The 22,962-nt window shown below is 33.3% G+C and overlaps 2 protein-coding genes across 3 annotated transcripts in view; both read left to right on the forward strand.

Annotated features, from left to right (window-relative positions):
* LOC145668743 (lysozyme 2-like) overlaps positions 1-22,962 on the forward strand; it is a 94,941-nt gene that overhangs the window by 12,660 nt on the left and 59,319 nt on the right. Inside the window, exons 2-4 of one of the 2 annotated variants that reach the window (XM_081736874.1) lie at positions 10,790-10,975; positions 13,553-13,626; positions 18,924-19,078. In XM_081736874.1, coding sequence (XP_081593000.1) covers positions 10,790-10,975; positions 13,553-13,626; positions 18,924-19,076 — 413 coding nt within the window. In that variant the 3' untranslated portion in view covers positions 19,077-19,078. Of the gene's footprint in view, positions 1-10,789; positions 10,976-13,552; positions 13,627-18,923; positions 19,266-22,962 lie in introns of those variants that run through there. The other variant, XM_081736873.1, reaches the window with a different exon arrangement.
* Positions 20,241-22,962, forward strand: part of LOC145669328 (invertebrate-type lysozyme 3-like) — a 35,176-nt gene continuing 32,454 nt past the window's right edge. The window contains exon 1 of the mRNA XM_081737634.1: positions 20,241-20,559. Within this exon, the coding sequence (XP_081593760.1) occupies positions 20,499-20,559 (61 nt within the window). The 5' untranslated portion in view covers positions 20,241-20,498. The remainder of the gene's footprint in view (positions 20,560-22,962) is intronic.

The raw sequence follows: 22,962 nt of genomic DNA on the forward strand, positions 1-22,962 counted from the left end.
TAATAATAATAATAATAATAATAATAATAAATTGTTTGTCAGAGGTCCAGTCGATCAAAGAATGCATGTTCAGCTGCGTGATGCATGGTCAGCTCATTTGCTTCCAATACAATTGCTACTGGCTTGTTTGACTCATAGTCTTTGTTTATTGCTTTTAAGTGATGATAGGTAAACACCGAAAATTCTGCGCTACATACACACATTATTTGGCTGCATGGGACTTAACTCGGCTTAATGATGTTAAATTCAAAAGTTATTTTGTCAAAGATATCATTTATTCGAAAGTAGAAAAATCTCATTGATTCACTTCATCTATTAAAAAAAAAAAAGATACTTTCTTATGCGTGATAATAAAAATGATTGGTTCCTTCGACATTCATTGTTCGTGAGCAATTAATTTTATTTCAGACGGAAACAATGAAAATTCCAATATTAGATAGGGTTCATAAAAATCAAGGTGAAACATACTAGTAATTAATTACTATATGTAATAAATGCCTTTTTATTTACCGCCTTTCCTTCCGTAAGAGAAAAATCAATTAAATAAATCTATTTCTATCTCACAAGTTAAGTTGATAATTAGATATATAAATTCTATTTTTATGTATCATTATATGATGTTTTAAGAATGTTTCTTCAATAAAGTCAGATCAGCATGTTATAATCTCTCATAAATTCATCTTAGTATTTACAACGAATTTAATGACACATTTCCTTGTTGTAAACCATAAATGCACCGCAACGCTTAATAATTTACATTCCTTTCCTCCTGCGTACCTACCTCTGAATCATCCATATTAAATTTATGAAAGTAACTAACAGATTAAGTATTCTCTAATGCTAAAATTTCGTGCCAGACTTCGTGTATTTGTCTCCAGCGATTGGGAGGAAGCTACTTTTTTTTTTTTTTTTTCATCTGCAAGAGCAACGGCTTAGATGAAATATAATACAATAATAGTGAAAATGTTTACTTTTTTTGCTAGGGCTGGATAATAAAAACTTGCCAAACTTGCCAACTAATATTTACCATTTGTTGTTCAGAAGTTCATCACGATTGGCAGAGCTATTTTAGATCTATTATATACATAGCCCACAAAAGGATTCTCGCTTGCGTAAGCAATAGGGGTATAATTTTTCGGGTAATTTAAGAAGTCACGTTGTATAGCAATTCTGGATGAACATTTCGTACATTAGTTCACTAAGGGCGGTTGTCTCAAAATCTAGTTTTTCAGAAGCAAAAAACGAAAGCAAAGGGTGAACTTCTTAATGGACACCCCCCTTTTCACAACAGCAACAACTCTGAAACTAGCAGGCTTAGTGCTGTTAGAGGGCATCACTGTTATACACTGATAGGGCATCTCTACTTCTATAATGTAAAAAAGTAGCAAGCGCTAAAAATGGATCCACGCCCTAAGTGAACTAAGGTATAAAATTAGACATATACCAAAAAAGACGAAAAGTGAATAATTTTAAACTAACCTTAAAAATATTCAGTACTGATTATAAATCCAAGACTTTTTTCTTAAAACATGAGAGTTTTTATTGAATGAATCTTCTTGATATATTGGTTTCTACCTATCTATTTTAATTAAGTTGTCTTAATGGAGATGTAATAGAAGCTATGGTAAAAGGTTAGGAGAGAGAGAAGGAAGAGGATTGCAACTGAATGGTGATATTATAGAGGATAATTATAACGCTAATTACTATTAGAATTTATTATTAAGTTTATTTATAATCATACATATAATAGTATACGGATCAATAACGTACCCAAGATTTTATTTCGACGAAACAAAAATTAAATCTTAATATTGGATAAAAATGAAGTAAATTCCAATTAATAATGTGCATTATGCAAAACATGTAATTTCTGTAGAATGAGTACGTTTTCAATACACGCTGCAACGACAGTCACGTTGAGGGAATTATATTGTTAATCTGTGTTGTGAAATACTTATCCCTCCTCCCCTGAAAGATCACTTTTATGGCTAAAAGATGTTTGTTATTGAACTTTGCTTGATTTCAATTTTTTTTATGTATATAAATTTAAACATTGTAAAGGTATTCAGTTTAGAAGTAAATTATTACACAAAAAGGTTATAAATATTTATATTGAAAATTACTAATTTCCTCTGTATCATTTTAAGTTACTTGCTTTCTTAAAAATGTCTTATATGTATGAGTTTAATCTTTGGTTCTACATGTATTTAAGGTGTATTCAGTTTGGAACTAAATACTTACATTATTAGCTATATTTAGTCTACATTATTAGGAGTTGATGAACTAACTTCAAGTCGTAAGAAAATAGCAGGTTTGTCACTGCAGAACACAAGAATTTGCCATTAGAACCAATTTTGTACCTAGTTAATCACGCCAGATTTGTTATGTTAGGTATATCCATCTTCAAAAGATTCTGCTTTATGTTATCCTAACACCTTTTTGGTTGAACCTAAGATCAATTTCCCATCAGAACACCATACATGTAACTCGCGTAACAAAATGCTAAGCAACATGAAAAATTACAGTAACGAAATATCCACTTATAGAAATGATAACCTGATCAAATGTACCCCTGTAGGAAAGCTAAACTCCAGAATATTTTTGTGAATTAAAGTTACCAAAATCTATACATGTTATATTAGTAATTTTATGTGCCCCACCTTCTTTAAGTACATTTTCAAAACTTAAAATTGTTTCCGAAACGTTTAATTAACTAAACATTTTGCGAAATGTTTAAAATTAGATATATAACTTCAATTGTCTAAATGTTTTCTTGTTAAACTTAATATTTGTGTACTAGTTAACGCTCAAGTGTTTACCAAAAACTTTATATATATATATATATATATATATATATATATATATATATATATATATATATATATATATATATATATCGTATTGAATTCGTGGAAGTGAATGGGACATTAATTTTCGATGAACCAAATCTTCTCATATACAAAACTTCCTGTTTTTATGTTAAATGATTTACTTTTTATGAATGATTTACTAAATACATATTTTTAAAAAAATACTTTATTAAGCATTTGTTATTCGTTCAATCGAAAAGACATTTTGGATTAATGCATATGATCTAAGTATTTTTCAAGGCTCTTCCTGAAAATATCCAGGAGAACATTTGAGTTTTACTGGCGCAAACCTGTAGACTCTAATAAGAAAGGATTAACGATTTTAATTGGTACTTCTTCACCGAACTTCTACGTTTTATTCCCTCACCCTTTGTTCTCATGCTTACGTCATTGGGCAACAGACCGTTTCAGAAAGAACCGCAATTAGTATAAAGAGATGCAATTAAGATATGTATGAATTTGTAATATGCTTAAAAGAAGTACTGATTATTGTAGCTAACGACATATAAAAGGATCAATGCACACGCCATATTTTACATTTATATATTCATTCATTTGTCTGGACAGACGTGTATATACTTACGCCGTATTTCTTAGTGCAAATAAGTTCTTATTAAATTCACCACTATCGCACTGTATCAAAATTGTAGACGTAAATTGAATCAGGGCCGTGAAAATGGCCTTGAATTTTTGTTGTTGTTTAATTCATAATATTACACAACACAACACAATGCTTCAACAAACGTTATCATTCAATCCTATTCTTTAACACAATATGAAAGTATCATGTTTAATTGATATATTTTTTTTGTAAAAAACAAAAAAAAATCTTCACTACATCCCACTTTAAAGGATTTTATGAATAATTTGAAAACAATAAAGAATATGAACAAGTAGCAGCGTTACAGTGTGTCAAAATTCTAAAAATTGAAGTTTGAATTTTTTGCATTTTCTCTTACCGTACAAGGATTAGGATTAGAAATTAGATTTCTGAACTTTCGGGATCTATGGCCATGTTAGCCCGTTACTTACGAGGGATGACGTCCCTCAGTGATCACATTATCCGGGGATAGGGAAGGAAGGAAGAGAGAAGAGACCTGCAACCTGTACGTTTAGGTACCATCCGGACATTTACCTGGTGTAAATGTAGAGAACACCGGAAAACCTCACTCAGGATGACTGATCTGAAAAAAAAAAAAAAACTTTTACACTTTTTCGACCGAGAGTCAACACATTCCTATTCAAAAACTTGAGTAAGATAAATGAATATTTGAAAATAGAAAATATTTAATTTCTTTTTTTAAGATTTGTCGAGCAGAAAGTCATTTAGCTTCATTTTAGCGTTGTATTTCACGTATAGATTTGCGTTTTGCATTTTGAACATTATACTAATTCACTAATTTCAACAGCATTGCAGATAGTTTATCAAACAAGGATGACATTCATAATTTATTATTCTCATAGCAACATATGGGGAACCGATTTTTGATTGTCCGATCCATATTTTGGAATTGATCATGTCCATTAATGACCTTGAGTAGAAACTTTTGACTAATACATCCTGGCTAAAATGGATGGTCCATCAAATAGTTCCTGAGATTTTGTGTTTCCCGGATGGACACACGGACAGACTAAATATATAAAGAGATTTTTTGATAGATCAAATTCCTTAAAGATTGAGAAAACGGTGGCTAAGTGGTAGACCGTGTACCTCTGGTGTGTGGGTCCCTGGTTCCATCCTGACCAAGTAAGTTTGTGGGGACAGCATCGTGTCCGTGAGTTTTCTCGGAATGCTCTCGTTTCCCCCCATATTTTTATTCCACACCAATTTTTTCCAGCACCATTCATTTGCCTTAGTCATCCGTCTCTCTTAGGCCAAAAAGCATAATCGTGGGACGTTAAACTGAAAGATTTAATTTCATTTCATTTTTACCATTTGAAAAAATTCTAGATACGCGAAAAAGTTATCCCTGCCAGAGATGGAAATTTTCTTCTCGAGGGATTTTTTTCTTTTTTTTTTTGTCATGGGGAAAATCCCTTCCATCTCTTCGTCAGTTTGCACTTCCTTCTTTGCTTTAACTTTTATATGATAATTGCCACACTTCTTTTTGTTTTAGTCACCACTGTCTTTTTTAATATTTATATTCATTCATACTCTTCACGAGCTCCTTCGTGGCTAAGCGGTTAGCATACACGCCTTTGGTTTGGGAGATCCGGGTTCGATTCCTGGTGGGAGCTCGTGTGATTTGGATTCCACGTTAATCCGTAGGTCCACGTCTCATGTAGCCACGCTCCTGAAAGAGATGTTATAATCAAAATCAACTCAACTCCATATTCTTCACAGACTTCCCTCAAGTTTTGTAACGTCATGTAAATTTTCAATTCAGATTCAATAATAAGGCATGGGTGCCCGCAGAGGGGGGCTATGACGCAAACTGCGTCATTGGAATATTGGGGGGGTTAAAATCTATATACATATGTTTGATGGGGTGTAAAAATTAATCGAAAAGATTTTTTTGTGTGTGTGGAAGAACACCTACGGATAGACAATTGAGGGGGGGCTGCGTCATGGATATGAGAGGGGGGGCACCACTGAAAGGACTATACCATTTGACGAATACCCTTAACCTTTTTTACATCATACTGTACTCTGTAGTCAAGCTCTTCTACAGTAATTATTAGTAATTAGTAATTATGAATACGTTGTAGAATTTTGCAATCAGAGTATTATCTCATTATTACAACGTTTTGAAAGACGTGAAAATAATTTAAAGCACTTCATTATGAAGGGATTAATGTTTTAACAACAGTTCTCACACAAGTTTCTTTCAGATTTCTTTTTTAATACATAAATATTGCTAAATTGGCGTCAAAATTTGGTTGTATTCTGAAATCGCGTTTATTTCCTGGAAATTTTTAGTGAAAGTTAAAAGAGAAATTGCTAATCAGTTTTTTCTGCTTTATAACATGTCAATAATATTTTAAACAATTAAGAATTAAAATCTTTTAGTGGTGAGGAAATTGTACTGCAAAGATGTAGCCATTAAACAGTAAAAAGAGATCAAATATTGAAGCTGTGTAAAGAGGAAACAATCTGCCATTCCCAGCAGTTAAAGAAAAATCATAAAGAAATTCTTTTTTGTTTGAAGCGGGAGTAGTAAAACGTTACAAAATTTATACTAATAGTATAACAAACATGTTGCCTGCACTGAAGTGTGGGAAAACCCACAAGGTTTTTTTCATTTTTTATTTTTTTTAAAAAGAAAGAAGAATAAAGAATGAATCGCAACAGGTCATTACGAAGCAACATGCAGCACAAAAGAATTTTCAACCATGAAACCTTCAGAATTCTAACAGAATAACTATATCTATGGGTTTGCATTGGTATACATAAACTGACATTGAATAGACCACGTGACATGAGTGATCATTACTATGACTCAGTTATACAAATATATAATTGCTAGCAAAAATACTTTCCCAAACATGGTGTATTTTCAGTATAGTTCGTATTATTGGATCATGTACTACCAGATATAGACATCAAAATATTTGGCTAAGGTCTACAGGAAACTTCTACCCGTTTTGCAGCTCCTATAAAGACAATGTTATTTTCAGGTTAACAATTATTGTTTCACATAAATTCCATGACCATTCACAACTTCTCCCAACCTAGATGGTAGCTTTAGAGAACCAAATTGTTGTGCATAAGTGTCAGAAGTCATATCATAAAACGTTAAGTTCGTTTGTCTGCCGACAAGTATGGGAGCAAAAACTGAAAGAGAGATCGAGAAGTGGCTTTTTTGTAATTGACTCAACGTCCCAGGAAAAGTTTCGATCTTATTTCTTAAAGCTCTATTCAAGCCAAAAGTGGAATTAAATTAACCATTTCCGGTTTCAATGTTGATCGAGGATTTTTTTAAAAAATCTCGAGAAACGTTACTGTCTTCACCTGCATCTCTGTATTAAAACCGGAAATGGAAGAAATTATCAACTTTTTCCGGTTTCAATATTAATCTCCATAGACTAAAAGCGGTAAGAGATCGCAAAAAGCTATTTTCCGAAATCTACTCAGCCTTCCTGCAAGAGGTTCCATTTATCCCGTCAACCCTCTAATCAAACCGGAAGTGGTCGAAATTAACCATTTCTAGTTTCAATGTTGATCAATATTGAGATCACTCTCGGTAAAAGCGAGAAGCGTTTGTTTGAAATCGATTCAGCCTTTCAAGAAACGATACCATCTTTACCCGCATCTCTCTCTACTAAAACCGAAAGTGATAGTGATTTACTAATATTTCCAGCTTCACTATGGATTTCCTTAGAGCACGAACGGTAATAGATAATGAGAAACAGTTTTCTGGAATCGATTAAGGTCCGAAGAACATATTCCATCTCGGACTTGATTCCACTATTGGGCATATATTCCGAAGTTGGGCGTCCGCTTTCGTTAAGTTTTTTCACTGTTATCTCCTTTCCACACTTTCTGCAATTTGTTATTAGGTTCATTAATCCGTGCTCTTCACAAACTTTTAAAAGATTTTGCTCGTTATTAATGTATTCCTTCACAAATGTTAAAAATGCTAGTTCATTGCCCTTGTACATTCGCCATGTTGGTAACATAAATGCTCGTTTCTTTCCCACAATGCAACTGTTCGGTTACCTTGCGCCAAGTAGTTCCCTCCGCTCGCCATATAGTTCCATGTTTGTAACCGTTTATATATAACAAATATACAGATTTTTCGAGACTCTTATATATTATCAAGCACACAAACGATCAAATTATCCATATATTTCCTGTAAATTTTAAAAATTTCGCTGGAAACGGACGCCCAACTTAGGAATTTAACCCCACTATTGCAACCGGAAGTTGTAGAGGTCTACTACCACTTTCGGTTTGAATATACCAAACCGGTAAGAGATACCAAGCAAGAAATGGCTTTTTAATATGAAATCAACATACCTACAAGTTCCATCCCTAACCTTATTCCTGTATTACAAGTGGAAGTAATAGACCTACTACGACTAGTTTTCGTTTTGAGTTCGCATAGTTTGAAAATCTAACGTAATTTCATACTATGAAACGAAACTCGCCTATTTCAATCCTTCTTCTGTAGAATGTCTCATCTTTAGAGTCTCAAAACTGTCACAGCATCCTTCACATCATTTTCATTTCTGAACCTTTGTTTGTAACACTACTGGTTCTTAATAAATATTTCTTGAGCCACAATATCTATAACAGAACATTGAATCGTAAATATTATTTATTTATACCTTCGTTTACAAACCGCTAATTTCTTGTACATCAATTCTTCTGAGAACTTCCTAATCTTTTTACTTAACAACCTCTCTTATTTATTTTTCATTTACTGTAACTAAGGAGCAATAATAATCTTTACAATTTCCTTTTTCTTTTTCTTTACAAAATATGCTCCGTTGTCGCACCTCTGATCGTCTTTCTAAGACCTGTACAGATAAATAATAGTACAACAGTACAACACATACAACATACCGTTGTATGTTTCCATTTAAGGAAAATTGAAGAGATAGAAAGAGGTAGTAATCTCTGGGAGCAATATAAGGTGAATATGATGGGTGACAGCTTAGGAAACAAACTTCGGTATTTTTTGTTGCGTCTTTAAAGAAACACAAGGTTTTCCATTATTACGCAACGGAGTGACACCTTTTCTGTTCGCTACTGCTGGCCGTTTTTCTTTGATTTTTGCATTCAAAGGTGCCAACCGAAGGCAGTATTTGCCAGAATTGATTGTCTCGTTTACTTTTACTAAATCATAATGAACTGTTCATCTCATATGCCACCATATTGACGACAATTTCTCGTTTGGAGTAGAGAGAATTTTCTTGGACTTGTCCTGGTTGACAGTAACCTCTGTTCCTAACCACATTCGTAGGCGATCCATTTAATTTCCACTAACTAAAAGATCTAAAAGGAGAACAATAGAAAGGAATGCAGAGATCTTATTAAATGCTTGCAGGGACATGGGTTTAGAAGTAAATGCAGAGAAAACTAAATACATGGAAGTGCGTCGGGACCGGAATACAGCAAATTATGGATGCGTTAAAATATTAAATAATACTTTTGATAAAGTGGATACTTTCAAATATCTAGGATCAATATTAACAGAGAAAAATCATATTCACGGAGAAATTAAATGTCGACTAAAAGCATGGAATTCGTGTTACTATTCGGTTCAAAATCTCCTGTCGTCGCGAATTCTGTCGAGGAATTTGAAGCTTAAAATATATAAAACGATAATTATGCCTGTTGTTCTGTATGGCAGCGAAACATGGTCACTTACTCTGAGGGAAGAACATAGACTGAAAGTATTTGAGAACAAGATCCTGAGAAGAATATTCGGACCCAAGAGGAACGGGAATGAGGAATGGCGGAAACTTCATAACGAGAAACTACATCATTTATATGGTTTACCCAACATTGTTAGGGTCATCAAGTCTAGGAGGCTTAGGTGGGCGGGTCATGTAGCTAGAATGGAAAAAAGTAGAAACGCTTTCAAAGTCTTGACTGGAAGACTAAGCGGAAAACGACCATTAGGAAGACCTAGGCGCAGATGGGAGGACAATATTAAGATGGATCTCGCAGAGATTGGAATACAAAGTAGAAACTGGATGCAGTTAGCTAAGAATAGAAGTCAGTGGAGAGCTTTTGTGAACGCGGCATTGAATCTCCGGGTTCCATAGGCCATAGAGTTAGTTAGTTAGTTAGTTAGTTAAAAGATCTGGAAGTGGTTCATTTCTATGATACAAAATCATTTTATCAACAGAAATCTTTTAGAACTACAGATCCTGTAAGAAATATATATAAGAAAAACTCATTACAATTTTAAAAATTATTCAGTATTCATACAATAAAAATGCATGAGATATTATACTACTACAGAAATTATTAATGTATGGAATATAATAGGATTTAGTGTTCCAAGAACAAAGAACTTCATAGTAGACTTTATAATTTTCTGTGTGTTATGGTAACCTGTATTCAATTGCTCAATTTATTCCAAAAATATTGGGAAAAGAAAATCCATATACAGAACAGCATTTCTCAAACCTTTTCTAGTGAGGACCACTTTTATTAGTCAAAATGTTCGGACCACCATACTTTCGTCCCTTTCCAAAGTAAATTTACTATTGTTTAATGTTTTGAGCTTATACCACTATTTTAAAAATATTATTAATTAAAGTTCACTTGTTTTTATATTAGTATACACTGTAAAAAATTTCATAGGTAAATTTACAAAAAACGTTGGCAATCTGTTTGCCACTCCTATATGTAAATCAATTTACGCCTATAAAGTAAATTTACTAATATGAAATTATGTAAAATTACATTTTTATCAATAAAAATATCACACTTTCTTATAAATTTACTGTAAATTTGTAAAAAGATCCAGCAAATTTTGTAATTTAATCTAAGGAAATGTATATCAACTTAGAAAATGAAGGGAAATGAAGGAAGATATTTGGCAATTTAATTACAATTTTTTTTTCAGTGTATACAAAAGAAAATACATACAAGATTTTTAACAATAATGAAGGTTATCAATAATATTTTATAATAATACACCCATTAGGTATTAAAATTTGAATGAACTTAATTTTATTAAGTTGTATAATGTATTATTTATACACTCTATAGATGTTTGAGATTCTTAACTATAGTGTGTAATACGCAATCTACTTGAATTTTATTATTTCTGTCTTCTTGGACTAATGTTATCAATCTAAGAGGACACAAAGGCATACCTTGAGGACCACTTTTGGTCGACGGATCATAGTTTGGGAATCATTCATGTATAGTATAATAAGTGCGTATATCTAAATATGATCTAATTTGCAACAAGAATTTTATTTGTTTTGCTAAGGATGATATTTTATGATTTCAGGCCAGAATCTCCAAAGAGAGCCAGTGACTGATGTGTGCCTAGGATGTATCTGTGAAGCTAGTTCCAACTGCAACTTGACGATGGGCTGTGATGGAAGCGTGTGTGGTCTTTTTAGAATAACGTGGGCGTACTGGGCGGATGCTAATAAAGTTGTGCTTGCAGGAGATGACCCTAACAGGGAAGGAGGTAAGAATATGTTTGTAATAAAATAGTCGGAAATTCCCATACATTTACAACAATCTGTTCACAACTTTAGTAGTTAAGAGGCATTGGCAATGATGACGTGAATGCATTCAATTTGCATACTATGGCGATCGTCCCACTCTCGTTTCTATATCAGACTAAGAAGTATTGAAGTGTGAAATGCACAAGTCACTCCCAGGGTGGGACTTACAAGGATGTATTTATTAAATATTCATAACTTGTCATTGTGACGCATTTAATTCTAAAAGGACTATGACCTTCGCCCTCTTCCACTAACACTAAATATGTTTTATGGAGAGGTTGTAAGAAGGTGAATAGCTTTGGTATTCCATCGTACATTTTATTTTCATTATATGGACATCTTTGAGAGGGGACTATACAATATTAATGTATTATTGTCAGGGCCGGATTTCCCAATAGGCCCGGGGCTATGGGCGCAAGCTCTCAGGGGGCGCACGGCCGAGAGAAAAAAATAAAAAATATCTAGAAATAAAAATAAATAGCCATAACTTAACATATTTTTTGAATTGATTAAAAAAATCAGGCTAATAAAGCATTCTGATTTTGAAGTTCATAGGAACAAATACGGTAATTGTTGGTAAAGTTAAACTATTTTTCAACATTATGCATCAACTTTGTTACAACATTGATCTCAAACACGGGAGAACTGGCTGTAATTTTTTAATAAATGTTTTTAGGAAAGTAACTTTAACCATATTAGAGGGCGGAAAAAATTATTGGGCCTAGGGCAGGGGCGTCATTTAGGGAGGGCAGGAGGGGGCAATTGCCCCCCCCAAGAGTTTGAAAAATACATATAGTTTAATTGATTGTCTACTAATATACTAGTACAAAACCGGAAAGTCTTATGTCTGTGGTGCTTTTGCCCCCCTCAAGCGAAGTCTGAAATGACGCTCCTGGCCTAGGGGCACCAAAATTCTAAATACGGCCCTGATTATTGTTAGGTTCAATGTAACCGAAGTCATTTTGGACAGAGAAACAGAGGGTCAATTATCATACCTCCTGTAGTAATCAAAATTAACATTATAAAAATGAGAACTTCTAGGTTAGTTGCAAATTTGGCCTTAAAACGGGCTGGCAATTTTAATGAAATTAGGAGTTACTATTTTTAGGCACGGGGTAGAATTTAGCTAGGTCCTGGTTTACGGAAAACTCATTTTGAGCCAATTTTAGAAAATAGTGTTGGAACACCTTCAAGTACTCATGGTGCGTTTATCATTTTCACCTCCCCTACATAGCAAAGTCCAGTCTTCCAGATATTTGAGAAGAATTAGGAACACACAGTAACCAGGCTCAATAAAGAACGGAGAATAATTTTAAAAATCTGAGCTTTCTATTTCAGACCATCTCGTGAATCGTATTAGTTTGTCTAACCAGGAGGCGTAGGAAGAATTGGCACAACGGAATGAAACGTTGTAGATGTCAACGTTGTCCGAGAGAGCGCTCATGGTCAATTCATAATTATTCTTAATTTCAATCCATTCGAATTTATTCCATACTTCTGGTTTACCTTTGCAAAGCAGCGGCACACTGCAGAGACCAAATTTCTGTCTATGTCATATGCCATTTTCTTGTGTTTGCAATTTTAAGATGCGAAAGTTTTGTGGTCGATGATTTTCAACATGCTTACGTGAACGCTTCGTTTATTGAGATATGTAAACTAATTTTGAACTTGTTCTTTTAGTAGTGGTCCAAATAAGTCGCCTAATTTATTTATAAATATTAAAATTACAATTAACTATTTGTAAAGTTGAGGGACATTTAACTAGAACTGAAGAAGAAATAAAATATTAATATAAGTTTCCCGATTACGGAGAACAGTCATCGTTCAGTGCTTTTATAAAGAATTTTTAAAATTTTCTTTATTTTCGAAAATTTTACCTCAAATTTGATGGTAAATAACTCAGAAAACCAAAAGCCTGTACACTATAAATTCCATAAGTTTATATCGTATAGTAGCTCAAGATCTACTACCATACTAAGTTTAATAGAGATCGAATGCGTTCGGATGAACTAGCACGATACTCACTGTGACCCCCAAATTTGATGGTCTATAACTCAGGAATCAAAAACCTGCATACCCTAACATTTCACAAGCTTATACAGTAGATCAAGACCTACTAGCATGCCAAGTTTGATCCAGATCGGATGAATTCGGTTGAGTTCGTACGATATATGATTTTTCAGGAAAAGAATTAACGAAGGACGGAAACCAAACTATTAAAATCTCATTTCATTTCAAGGTAAATAGAAACATAATTCTTCATATAAATCAAAGGGTTGAAAAACAAACGATGGTCTAGGTATCAAACACTGTTAAGTTAAGTAAGGTAGAGCCTATATTTAGAGAGAATACTCAAACGAAATACATTTGCTAGACGAGGATGAACCTTTGGTTTGTTCCTTATCTCGAAAGTAAAATTTTTCCGCTGTCTTGAAAGTGGTACATTCTGTCTCTCATCCGTTAATATGTTTTTCACACGTTTAATGAACCTACTTTAGAATTAACTAAAATCTGATCTCATGCTCTATGTATTACAGCCTATGCCGACTGTACCAAAGACGCCTTTTGTGCTGCCCATGTTGTAAGAGAATACATGGATAAATTTTATCAGGTAAGTGTTACAAGTATTAATTTTAATATACTATCCATTTTTAATCCACAAAATTCATTTCAGAAAATTTCTGTTTAATCATTGTCTAAAATGTTAATTTAATATACAATTGTAAAAATTAATAATCCAATTTTTAAAAGAGAAACGTGTCAATCTGTGAGTCATGATATCCTGGAATATTTATACAACCTTTCCTTAAAAGGTTTGTAATGTTGATTGCAGACATACAAGCGGCACAATGGAAATGTCTTATAATAAAAGATAAATGTATCAGTGTGTCATGGTAACTCATAATAGTTACGCTAATAGATGTCACTACATGCGCTATAACTTGACTGCCTAACGACAATAGATATCGCTACTTCAGGAATTGTTGTGTATAACGAGGTTCTTGAATAATTGCATTTTGGATTTCGGGTGGTTGTGTGGAAATACAATAAATAAATAAATAAATAAATAAAATAAAGAATATTTGTTAATTGTAAACAGTTAAAGGTTTTAATTAATACAACTGGTACAACTATTAGTAATAACTTAGTAAGCATACATGTATCATCATGTTAATATCTTTCAAATTCCCATCCTATGTTTCAAAAGTTCTATGCAGGGTCGTGACGAGACAAAATGTATTCCCAGCTGCAACAAGAACAACAACTAAGTCTACATCCCATCATTGGTGTCTGTGGTAGGTAAAATTTAGGGGGAGGGCATCAAAGAAAGTGATTTAAATGGTATTACCTTGCCCAACCTTTCTGCTTACCTTCACGAACCCCCTAAGAACTCTGTTATAATCGTTTCACATCCTGAATAGTACATTCCAAATAAATATAGTTAGTAGACTATTATTTACACGTTAGTAAATAAATTAAATTAGAATAAAGTACTAAATATTTTGTACTTGAAAATATTGGGTCGACGCGTCTCCCTCGTTCCCCCCGCCAGAGACGCCCATGTATCCTATCCAAATACTCCACGATTAGTTCATGTTTTCTTGCCTTGTTAATATAGAAATCCGCATTTTCCGAAATTAACAGCAGTCTTACTCCCGTGAGCAAAAGTAAAAGAAATTAAGCTTTGAAGATAAAATTGTAATGCAATTGAGATATTTTCAATTAAAGATGACTATGATGTCACAGACAACGATGGCTCGTGAAAATATATCTACTTTATCAGGGAATTGAGTTGAGTTGATTTTGAGTTTAACGTCCCGTGTGTACAAAGGCGCGTATGCTAATCACTTCACGAAGAAGCTCTACTTTATCAGGGAATTAAATACTATAGTGAGCTTATGAAAGGAAGGTGGATGTTCATTATTCTTGAACAAGAGTGTACATTAAATTTTGTTAATATTGCAGCATAATAAAATACATTATTATTATTATTATTATTATTATTATTATTATTAGTAGTAGTAGTAGTAGTAGTAGTAGTAGTAGTAGTAGTAGTAGTAGTAGTAGTAGTAGTAGTACGCATGTGGGAAAATTATTATAGGCTAGAATAGTATAGGCGCATTATGTGGTGACACGTAATTTTGTTAAAGAAAGTCGAAAGTTCATTGTTAGGTAAAATATATACAAGTGTTTTGTTATAAAATAATTATTATGAAGATATGATTGGTGAATTGTGTACGGTAAATTATAGCCCATATTATGAATAAATGTGTGATAGAGTGTTACTCAACGGAACTGTAAATAGAAACAGATTTGATCAATATTAATATTTTGTCATTGTTATTTGAAATTATTTATTGAACTAACGATATGTATATGTATTCAACATGTACAGTCTTGTTTAGAAAACCTGGTCCGGTCCCTCCCTGCAGAACTTCCTACCTCAAGAAACAGTTGTGCACACTCTCAATAAAACTATACTTGTTAAACTGTAATGATCGTTGTAGCATGAAAATTTGATATTACACTTCATCTGTACTCTTTCTCTTAAAAAAAAAAATAATAATAATAATAATAATAATAATAGTTATCTCATTTCTTTCCCTGAAAATAAAGGTGAAAGTGTTTTACAATAACTTGTATTTTCGGGTGTAGAATAATACCCGTTCAATACTACATGGACATAGTGGCTTGTAGTATTGGGCCCTTGGATCCCTCCCTACAAAAATTTTTGGGTGCGCGCCTGGCTCTTACCCATAATCGGAATAAAATCAAAGAAACATATATTTTCTTTGGCTACTTGAATTCTTGATTTAGATTCAAAGGATTACAATTTCCTATTCGGTTGCCAGAGCATAACCTTTTAAAGCAAATGGGTGTCCAAAATGATCTCAGCAAAATCGTACATATATTAATTATATATTAGATAATGATGAAATATTGTCAAAATTGTCAATTTAACATTTTCTTTATCATTACACACCTTAAAGCAAGGTTATAGTGCATTTTTCTTATGCAATTAACTATGTAATTATATTTTCATGTTTATTTCTTTCAAACACATACAATTTTACAAGTAATACTTACAGTCACGGATCCCGCGAGTAGACGCAAGTGAGGCATGTCTTCCGTAGAGTTTCAAAATAGTATTCTATAGAGCTTCTGAAATGTTTCTCTCTTTTTGAGGTTCTTCTGTGCGTGCACTGGAGTTTCAAAATAGCATATCTCTTATAGGGATTCAAGAATGTTTCTCTCTTAGAATTGATTCTGGTGTGTTCCTATGTTTTAAAGGTATAATTAAAACAAAAATTTCATTAAAATAGTTTCATATTATTAATTAGTTTCGAAAGCTTAAGAATGGTAACAATATCTTGAAGACACATGCGATCTAACCATCTTCTCGCTTAATTGATCATATCTTCAATAATTGATTTTTGTAATATATATTTCCAACATTGCTTTCTTCAAATCTTGGAAATATTTTGCGTAAATTATTTTGGGAATATGTGGAGTCACGGTAGCTCTATGATAGAGTGTTTATCTTTGTTGTGTGAGGTCCCCGGTTCTCGCTAAATCGGCTTTGTGGTGTACAAACACCGTGTGCTTCATTTCTTTTTTCCGGGCTTCTGCCGTTTTCTCCCACTTTCTTCAAGCCACCATTTCGATCATCATCATCGTCTCTCTTATGTTAGTCTCAGTTCATAATCGTAAGAAGGTCAAATTCAGAAAATAATTCTTATAGGGAATAAAATAAAATTTCTTCCAAAATTTTAATAAAACACTGCATCAATAGATTAATTATAATATAATCTGAGAGATGCATTGAATATTCAGCGTGGAACATAAATCTATTAATCATTCAGATCACAAATGATTAGACTAGAAGTTTTCTTAAGAAAATTTCCCTCAACTAACACAAAATTTTCACTTCTCTTATCAAAATTTCCCTAGTTTGTAAATGAAATGAAATCTTCCTGTTTTAAGTCCCACGTTTATGCTGACTAGGCTAAAGGAGACGGTGATGATGAGAAATGAATACAATGGTGGAATGAATAAAGTGAGAGGAAACGGGGGAACCGAGGTAAAACCCACGGACACGGTGTTTGCCGACCACAAAGTCCACTTGGCGCGAACTGGGACCAAACCTGAGACCGCACGCATCAGAGCTGAACGCTCTATTAACTGAGCCACTGCGGTCTCTTCCTAGTTTGTGGTGTCTAATTTGTATGACAAAAATTATGTGATAAGATTGAGTTGTATTAAAGGAAGTGTTTTTATATATATTTATTTTTTCCTTGTGTTCTTTTTTTCTTTTTTCTTTTTCTTTTTTTCTTTTTCTTTTTTTTCTTACAAAAATAGATACACATAAATACAACCAACCAAAGATAAGTGCAAATTATCCTCAAACATGCAAACGCACACTATTATTATTGCATTGGTTTATTTCTGAAGAACAAAGAGAAATTTAAGTATTTATATTGGTCAATAACTCAACACAAAACTTTCCCTGGATTTTCACGTTTTATTGAAGAAAATCCCTTTTTCCTTTTTGCAAAATTTACCTACTACGAACACTGGACTAGATTTGATTGATGTAACCTATATTCTAAGTGTGATTCTTGAATGTCATTAATAGGTGGTGGCTCGTGAATAAATACATTGTAAAGAAGTGGTTTTATAACTTTGTTAAACTTTGTTACATTTGTAATTAAGAATAAATTAAATTTACAATGAATGCAATATGTTATTTTATATTTAAAAGATGTAATTCGTTACGTTGAATAGGTAACCTAACTTTCTAACCTAAATTAACTTGTAACAGTTCCGTAGTTTTTTTCTTGATAAGTTATTCCAAAGGTATTTTTGTCAAGTCACTTATGGCTAGCCTAGTGTATGTTGCTGAAGCACGTTTAGAAGGAAGTTCTTTGTACAACTTGATAAACAAAAAAGATACAGAAAAAGCCTTACAAAGTGTTTCGTGTGAAATATTATAGTTTAATGGGGCAGAATGATAGAAATTACAGAGGAAGAGATTAAAACGACTGGAAACGATCGAGATGTGGGTGTGGAAAAGCAAAGAGGAAATTTGGTAGGTTGAAGGAGTAGTGTTACCCAAGAGACAAGGCGAGACGAGAAAAGCTTATTTGTCATCTCGTCTCGTAAATTTTCGATGCATTAGAAGCAAGGGCGCCGATTTCTCTAAATTTGGGGGGGGGGGCATGCAGATGCAGAAGGAATATATATATATATATATATATATATATATATATATATATATATATGAGGATTTTAAGAAAAATTGCATTCAAATTATGCCAAATATTGTATATTCAATAGGGGGGGCCACATGGATCGGCAACCTTGATTAGAAAAGTATCATCTGAACTGAATTCTCTGGAGGCACAGTGGCTCAGTGGTAGTGCTTAACTCTGGGTCCTTGGTTTGATCCCCGGCCAAGTAAGTTTGTAATGAATAACATCGTGTCCATGAATTTTCTCGGGGTACTACCGTTTTCTCCCACTTTATCATTCCACCATTTTTTCATTATCATTCACTTGCTTTAATCATCGTCTCCCTTAGTCTAACAGGGATAATCGTGGGACGTTAAACTCAAAGATTTCATTTCATTTGAAAGAAACTAGTTAGGATATTACGAGAAGTTGTTGTATTACGGATGTCGTAGAACGTATGGTAGAAGGTAAAATGAGAAGAGGGAAGAAAAATCAAATAACAGATGTACTAAATTAAAGAGGGCACGTCTTACGTCCAGTTATGCCATATGACTTATGATAATTTAGTATTAATAATAAAAACAGTTGAAAGTTGAATATTTTATATTTCGAATTTCTCGTAAAATATTGTTAGCTTTAACCCTACTTAATGTCTCTTTTTTTCCATGACTTATAGGATTGTAATGGAGATGGCAGAATCGACTGCGCGGACTACGCCCGAATTCATCGTCTGGGCGGATACGGTTGCAAAGGAAATCTCGACACGACGTATCAACTAAAATTTGACAATTGTATGCAACAAGTACAGTTGCTTTCCGGAGGAAAATAATTGAAAAAAAAAATCCAAAGGCACTTTCTCTTATTTTTCTTTGTAATATAATTTTCCGTTTCTAATCTTATTATTGCAAGATATTTTATTTTTAATTGAAAATATTTTTACTTCCTAAAAAATTTATTTAAATTGTATGTGATGTATGTATGATGTTTGTATTAATAAAATGCCTTTTTTATATAAAAAGTAAGATTATTTTTTTAAAAATAAAAACTATTATAATTAGGGCTCTAGCTGCAGTAGCTTTGTACAAGAAAATATTTGCTAGAATTTGTGTTTGTTTAAGTTTAGCGACTCTTTTCAGTACGAAGGCTATGTGGGACTTGGACCTGCAGTGCTAAATGGAAGCCAAACTGCGGTAATGCATTATATGCTATTCCGCTGGGTAGAGAACCCGAAACCCCGTGCACCAGTCACGCGCTCTAGCCTCTAGAGCAAAGTGGAAGATGCTGACAGCTTTTATTCCGTTTCAAAAAAAAAAGTACATTGTTTTCAGTTGTCTAAGGCGAAATCGATTGGCTAATAATTAGTTTTTGTATCAGGGGACCCAAAATTTTTTGAACGGCTCCTAAATCAAGTTTGGTATTTTTTACGGAATAAGCATATCATACTGAGTTAAGTGGTAGTTTGAGTTTGGCTATACTGTATGTAGTTCTCCAGATATAAGGCATACAAGAAAATTTTTACCTGAAATAAATTGGACCTTTTGATCCAAAAATTGAAATTGATAAAAGATTTTTACAAACATTTTCGCAACAAGAGAAGATGCTAAAAATTACAACTCGAGTTTAATCCTGGTTCTAAGATACTCAATATAAATATAAAGAATAGTAACAGTTGAGTTTCGTACACTTTGCTTTGCCTATCTCATTTTCCTTGTCATTTCATTTTTCGCCCACTTGTGCACAATATATTACGTTTATGTTAGGTTCGTTTTTTTTTTTTTTTCAGATGAGAAGATAATCCCATCCATGCTCGCGTTTGACGCACTTGAACAAAAATTTTATTTATGGCCCTATACGTATTGAGGTATAGTTTAACATTACATCTGTTGGGTTTTTAGTTTACCTATGTCCTTTTTTCAGTACGTAAAGGCTGTATGAAATAAGACGTACTGCTATCAGAGAAATCTGATTACTACTCAAATTTGTTTCCTAGACAGGTACTTCCACAGGGATTCGAACCAGGGCTCATGAACACAGAAAATACGCAATCTAGTCACTCGTTATGAAGGGAGTACTGTGACACTAAAGTATGTTTACAAGGATAAATAAGAGGAATATTTTATAGAAGTGTTCAAAACAGGAAGCGGATGATGCAGAGATTTTAAAGGATATCCTGTTTTACAGCAGCAATGTGCTTAATTTACAATCGAGTCACCTAGATTACGTTCTAAAGAACTTCTTATGTAGTGCTAAAATGAAATCTATTTTGATAGTGTGCCTTCTTTATACAGGAGTGAACTATTTCTTTGCTACTGGTGAGTATAACCGTATTATTAGGATACTTTAATAATAAGTTAATATATTTACTTTCTTATTTATTTATTTATTTATTTATTTACTAGTTGATACAATCAACACAGATATAGATATACATACTTCTTTTTACTACTTGGATCTAAAACTTTGTTAGGATTTCAACAGCTCAGAATAGATTTTTGAGCCAGCAAACAAAACTTTGATAAAAAGATATTTATGACAGAAAGCTCTTGATATATATATATATATATATATATATATATATATATATATATATATATATATATATATATATATATATATATATATATAGCCTTAATTACTGGATTTGATCACTAGTGAAGCTAATGTTGTAGAACTTCTGTTAAATTGTAAATCATACAGCATCTTATTAGAACTGGAATTTTAAACCTCATTTCCACCTACGTTCTATTTTCTGTGGGAGCTCATGTGGTACAGAGCCCACGTTAAACTGTACGTTGATGCTTCTTATAACGTTGGTGCTGAGAAAAATTACTTAACCTCCAATTAAATTGACGATCCAATCCGATTAGATGTCGTTTCTCTGCTTGAAAAATCAATTCTGTGAAGTAGATGCTCCATGAATATCATACAGCGTACAAAGTAGGGTGTGAAATCTTGGAGAATTGAGAGAAATTTCCTTCTCCACTTAACGTTTTTGGTGAATAAGGTGGCACTATTATCAAAAGTCTGCAAATTAATTACAGTAATTCATATGTAATTTAATTTAAGTAACATATACTGTGTATTTCACATGTAATTAACGGTATGAACTAGTGATATAGGAAGATACTGAAATCAACTAGAGTTAATTATAATTTAGCAAACTTGGAAACAAAATGATAGCGAAAGATGAAGTACACCTAGTCATTTTGGTATCAACTAATGTAGATTTGGGTATGTGTGTGTGTAGAATGTTTCTGATTTTGAAACTAGTAGAGTGACGTGGACCTTCGAATTATTTCTCCTGCCTGTGATGGGTGCACTGAAATTGCGCAAACTTTCACTCCCTTATCTGTTGATGCGGATAAAGCCTTAATGAGCAGGCAACAAAATTGGAAATTGAAAAAAAAAAATGTAGTGAAAGGTTGCCATCATTACCATAAGCATTTTGGAAAATAAAAACAGTCACCAAAATGCAAGTCGTTTTAGGGAAAAAAGTATAAAGTAATGGATGACAATTGCATTTTCAGTTATCGCTATTATATTTGTGCACGAGAGTTGTTAGAGAGAGAGATGAGGAACATGTTCCATTTTTTGTATCATGTCTAACTGTAAGATTGCCTGTAAGATTAAAACTGTAAGAAAATAGTTATTGGAAAACGGTACGAGAAACAAACTTACATAAAATAGACAAAAACATTTATATTTCTATAAGTTCCGTTGAAATATCCTGGACAGGCGTTCAACCAGTCAGAGATAAGGATTTGTTTACATTTTCTACTTTTGACCAATCACAAACATTTGTTTACATATTTCAGGTGTGTCTACCACGTATATTAGCAACTGTCCTTTCACCTTTCTATAAATGATCCTTATATTTGCATTTGCATCTTATTGTTAGTTACTGTTCTTAGGTATTGTGAGCAAGATATGTTATATATTATTATCGTATAAATTGTTACAATAATGAGTGGTCACTGTTGGACAACAAATGGACCAGAAGCTTTTCATGGACACTACAATTGTCAATTTTACTTCCCTATTCCTGATGTTCAAACGGTGATGTCTGCTTTGCGAGAGATCCAAACGGAAACTGCCATGAAAATGACAAAAAAATGAAATCTTTGAGTTTTACGTCCCACGGTTATGCCGGTTAGGCTAAAGGAGACGGTGATGATGAATAATGAATGAAATGGTGGAATGGAGAAAGTGGGAGGAAACAGGAGAACCCCGAGAAAACCCACGCACACGGTGTTTGTCCACCACAAAGTTCACTTGGCGGGGGCTGGGATTGAACCCGGGACCCCAAGCACCAGAGGTGAACGCTCTACCACTGAGCCACCGCGGCCCCATGAAAATGACGTCGATAATGAAAAATTTCAAAGGCCCAAAGACCAGCAGAAGTCAAAAGGAGCGAGTTCGTCGCTGAGTTTAGGAACTCACAGATAAACCATGAGAAGGCAGGTATGATGTTTTTAAAAGCTGTAGGATTTAAATTCCAAGGATTCAAACCGTAAACGTGAAATGTTCTGTGAAGATATATTTTGCTTTGTAAATATTAGAATGCAATACAAGGATATCTCGCAAAGAAATGGCGTTTGTACATTTTATTTCGGTGCAAAATTTCACACAATTTCCTGAATTCTGCGTTGTTGGCATCGTCGCAGTGGAAATTTGCGCAATTTCAGCACTTTCTGCTCCTCGTTAATAAGTCATAG

The sequence above is a fragment of the Thermobia domestica genome, chromosome 13, assembly GCF_964235325.1.
Source record: "Thermobia domestica chromosome 13, izTheDome1.hap1.1, whole genome shotgun sequence".
Lineage (NCBI taxonomy): Eukaryota > Metazoa > Arthropoda > Insecta > Zygentoma > Lepismatidae > Thermobia > Thermobia domestica.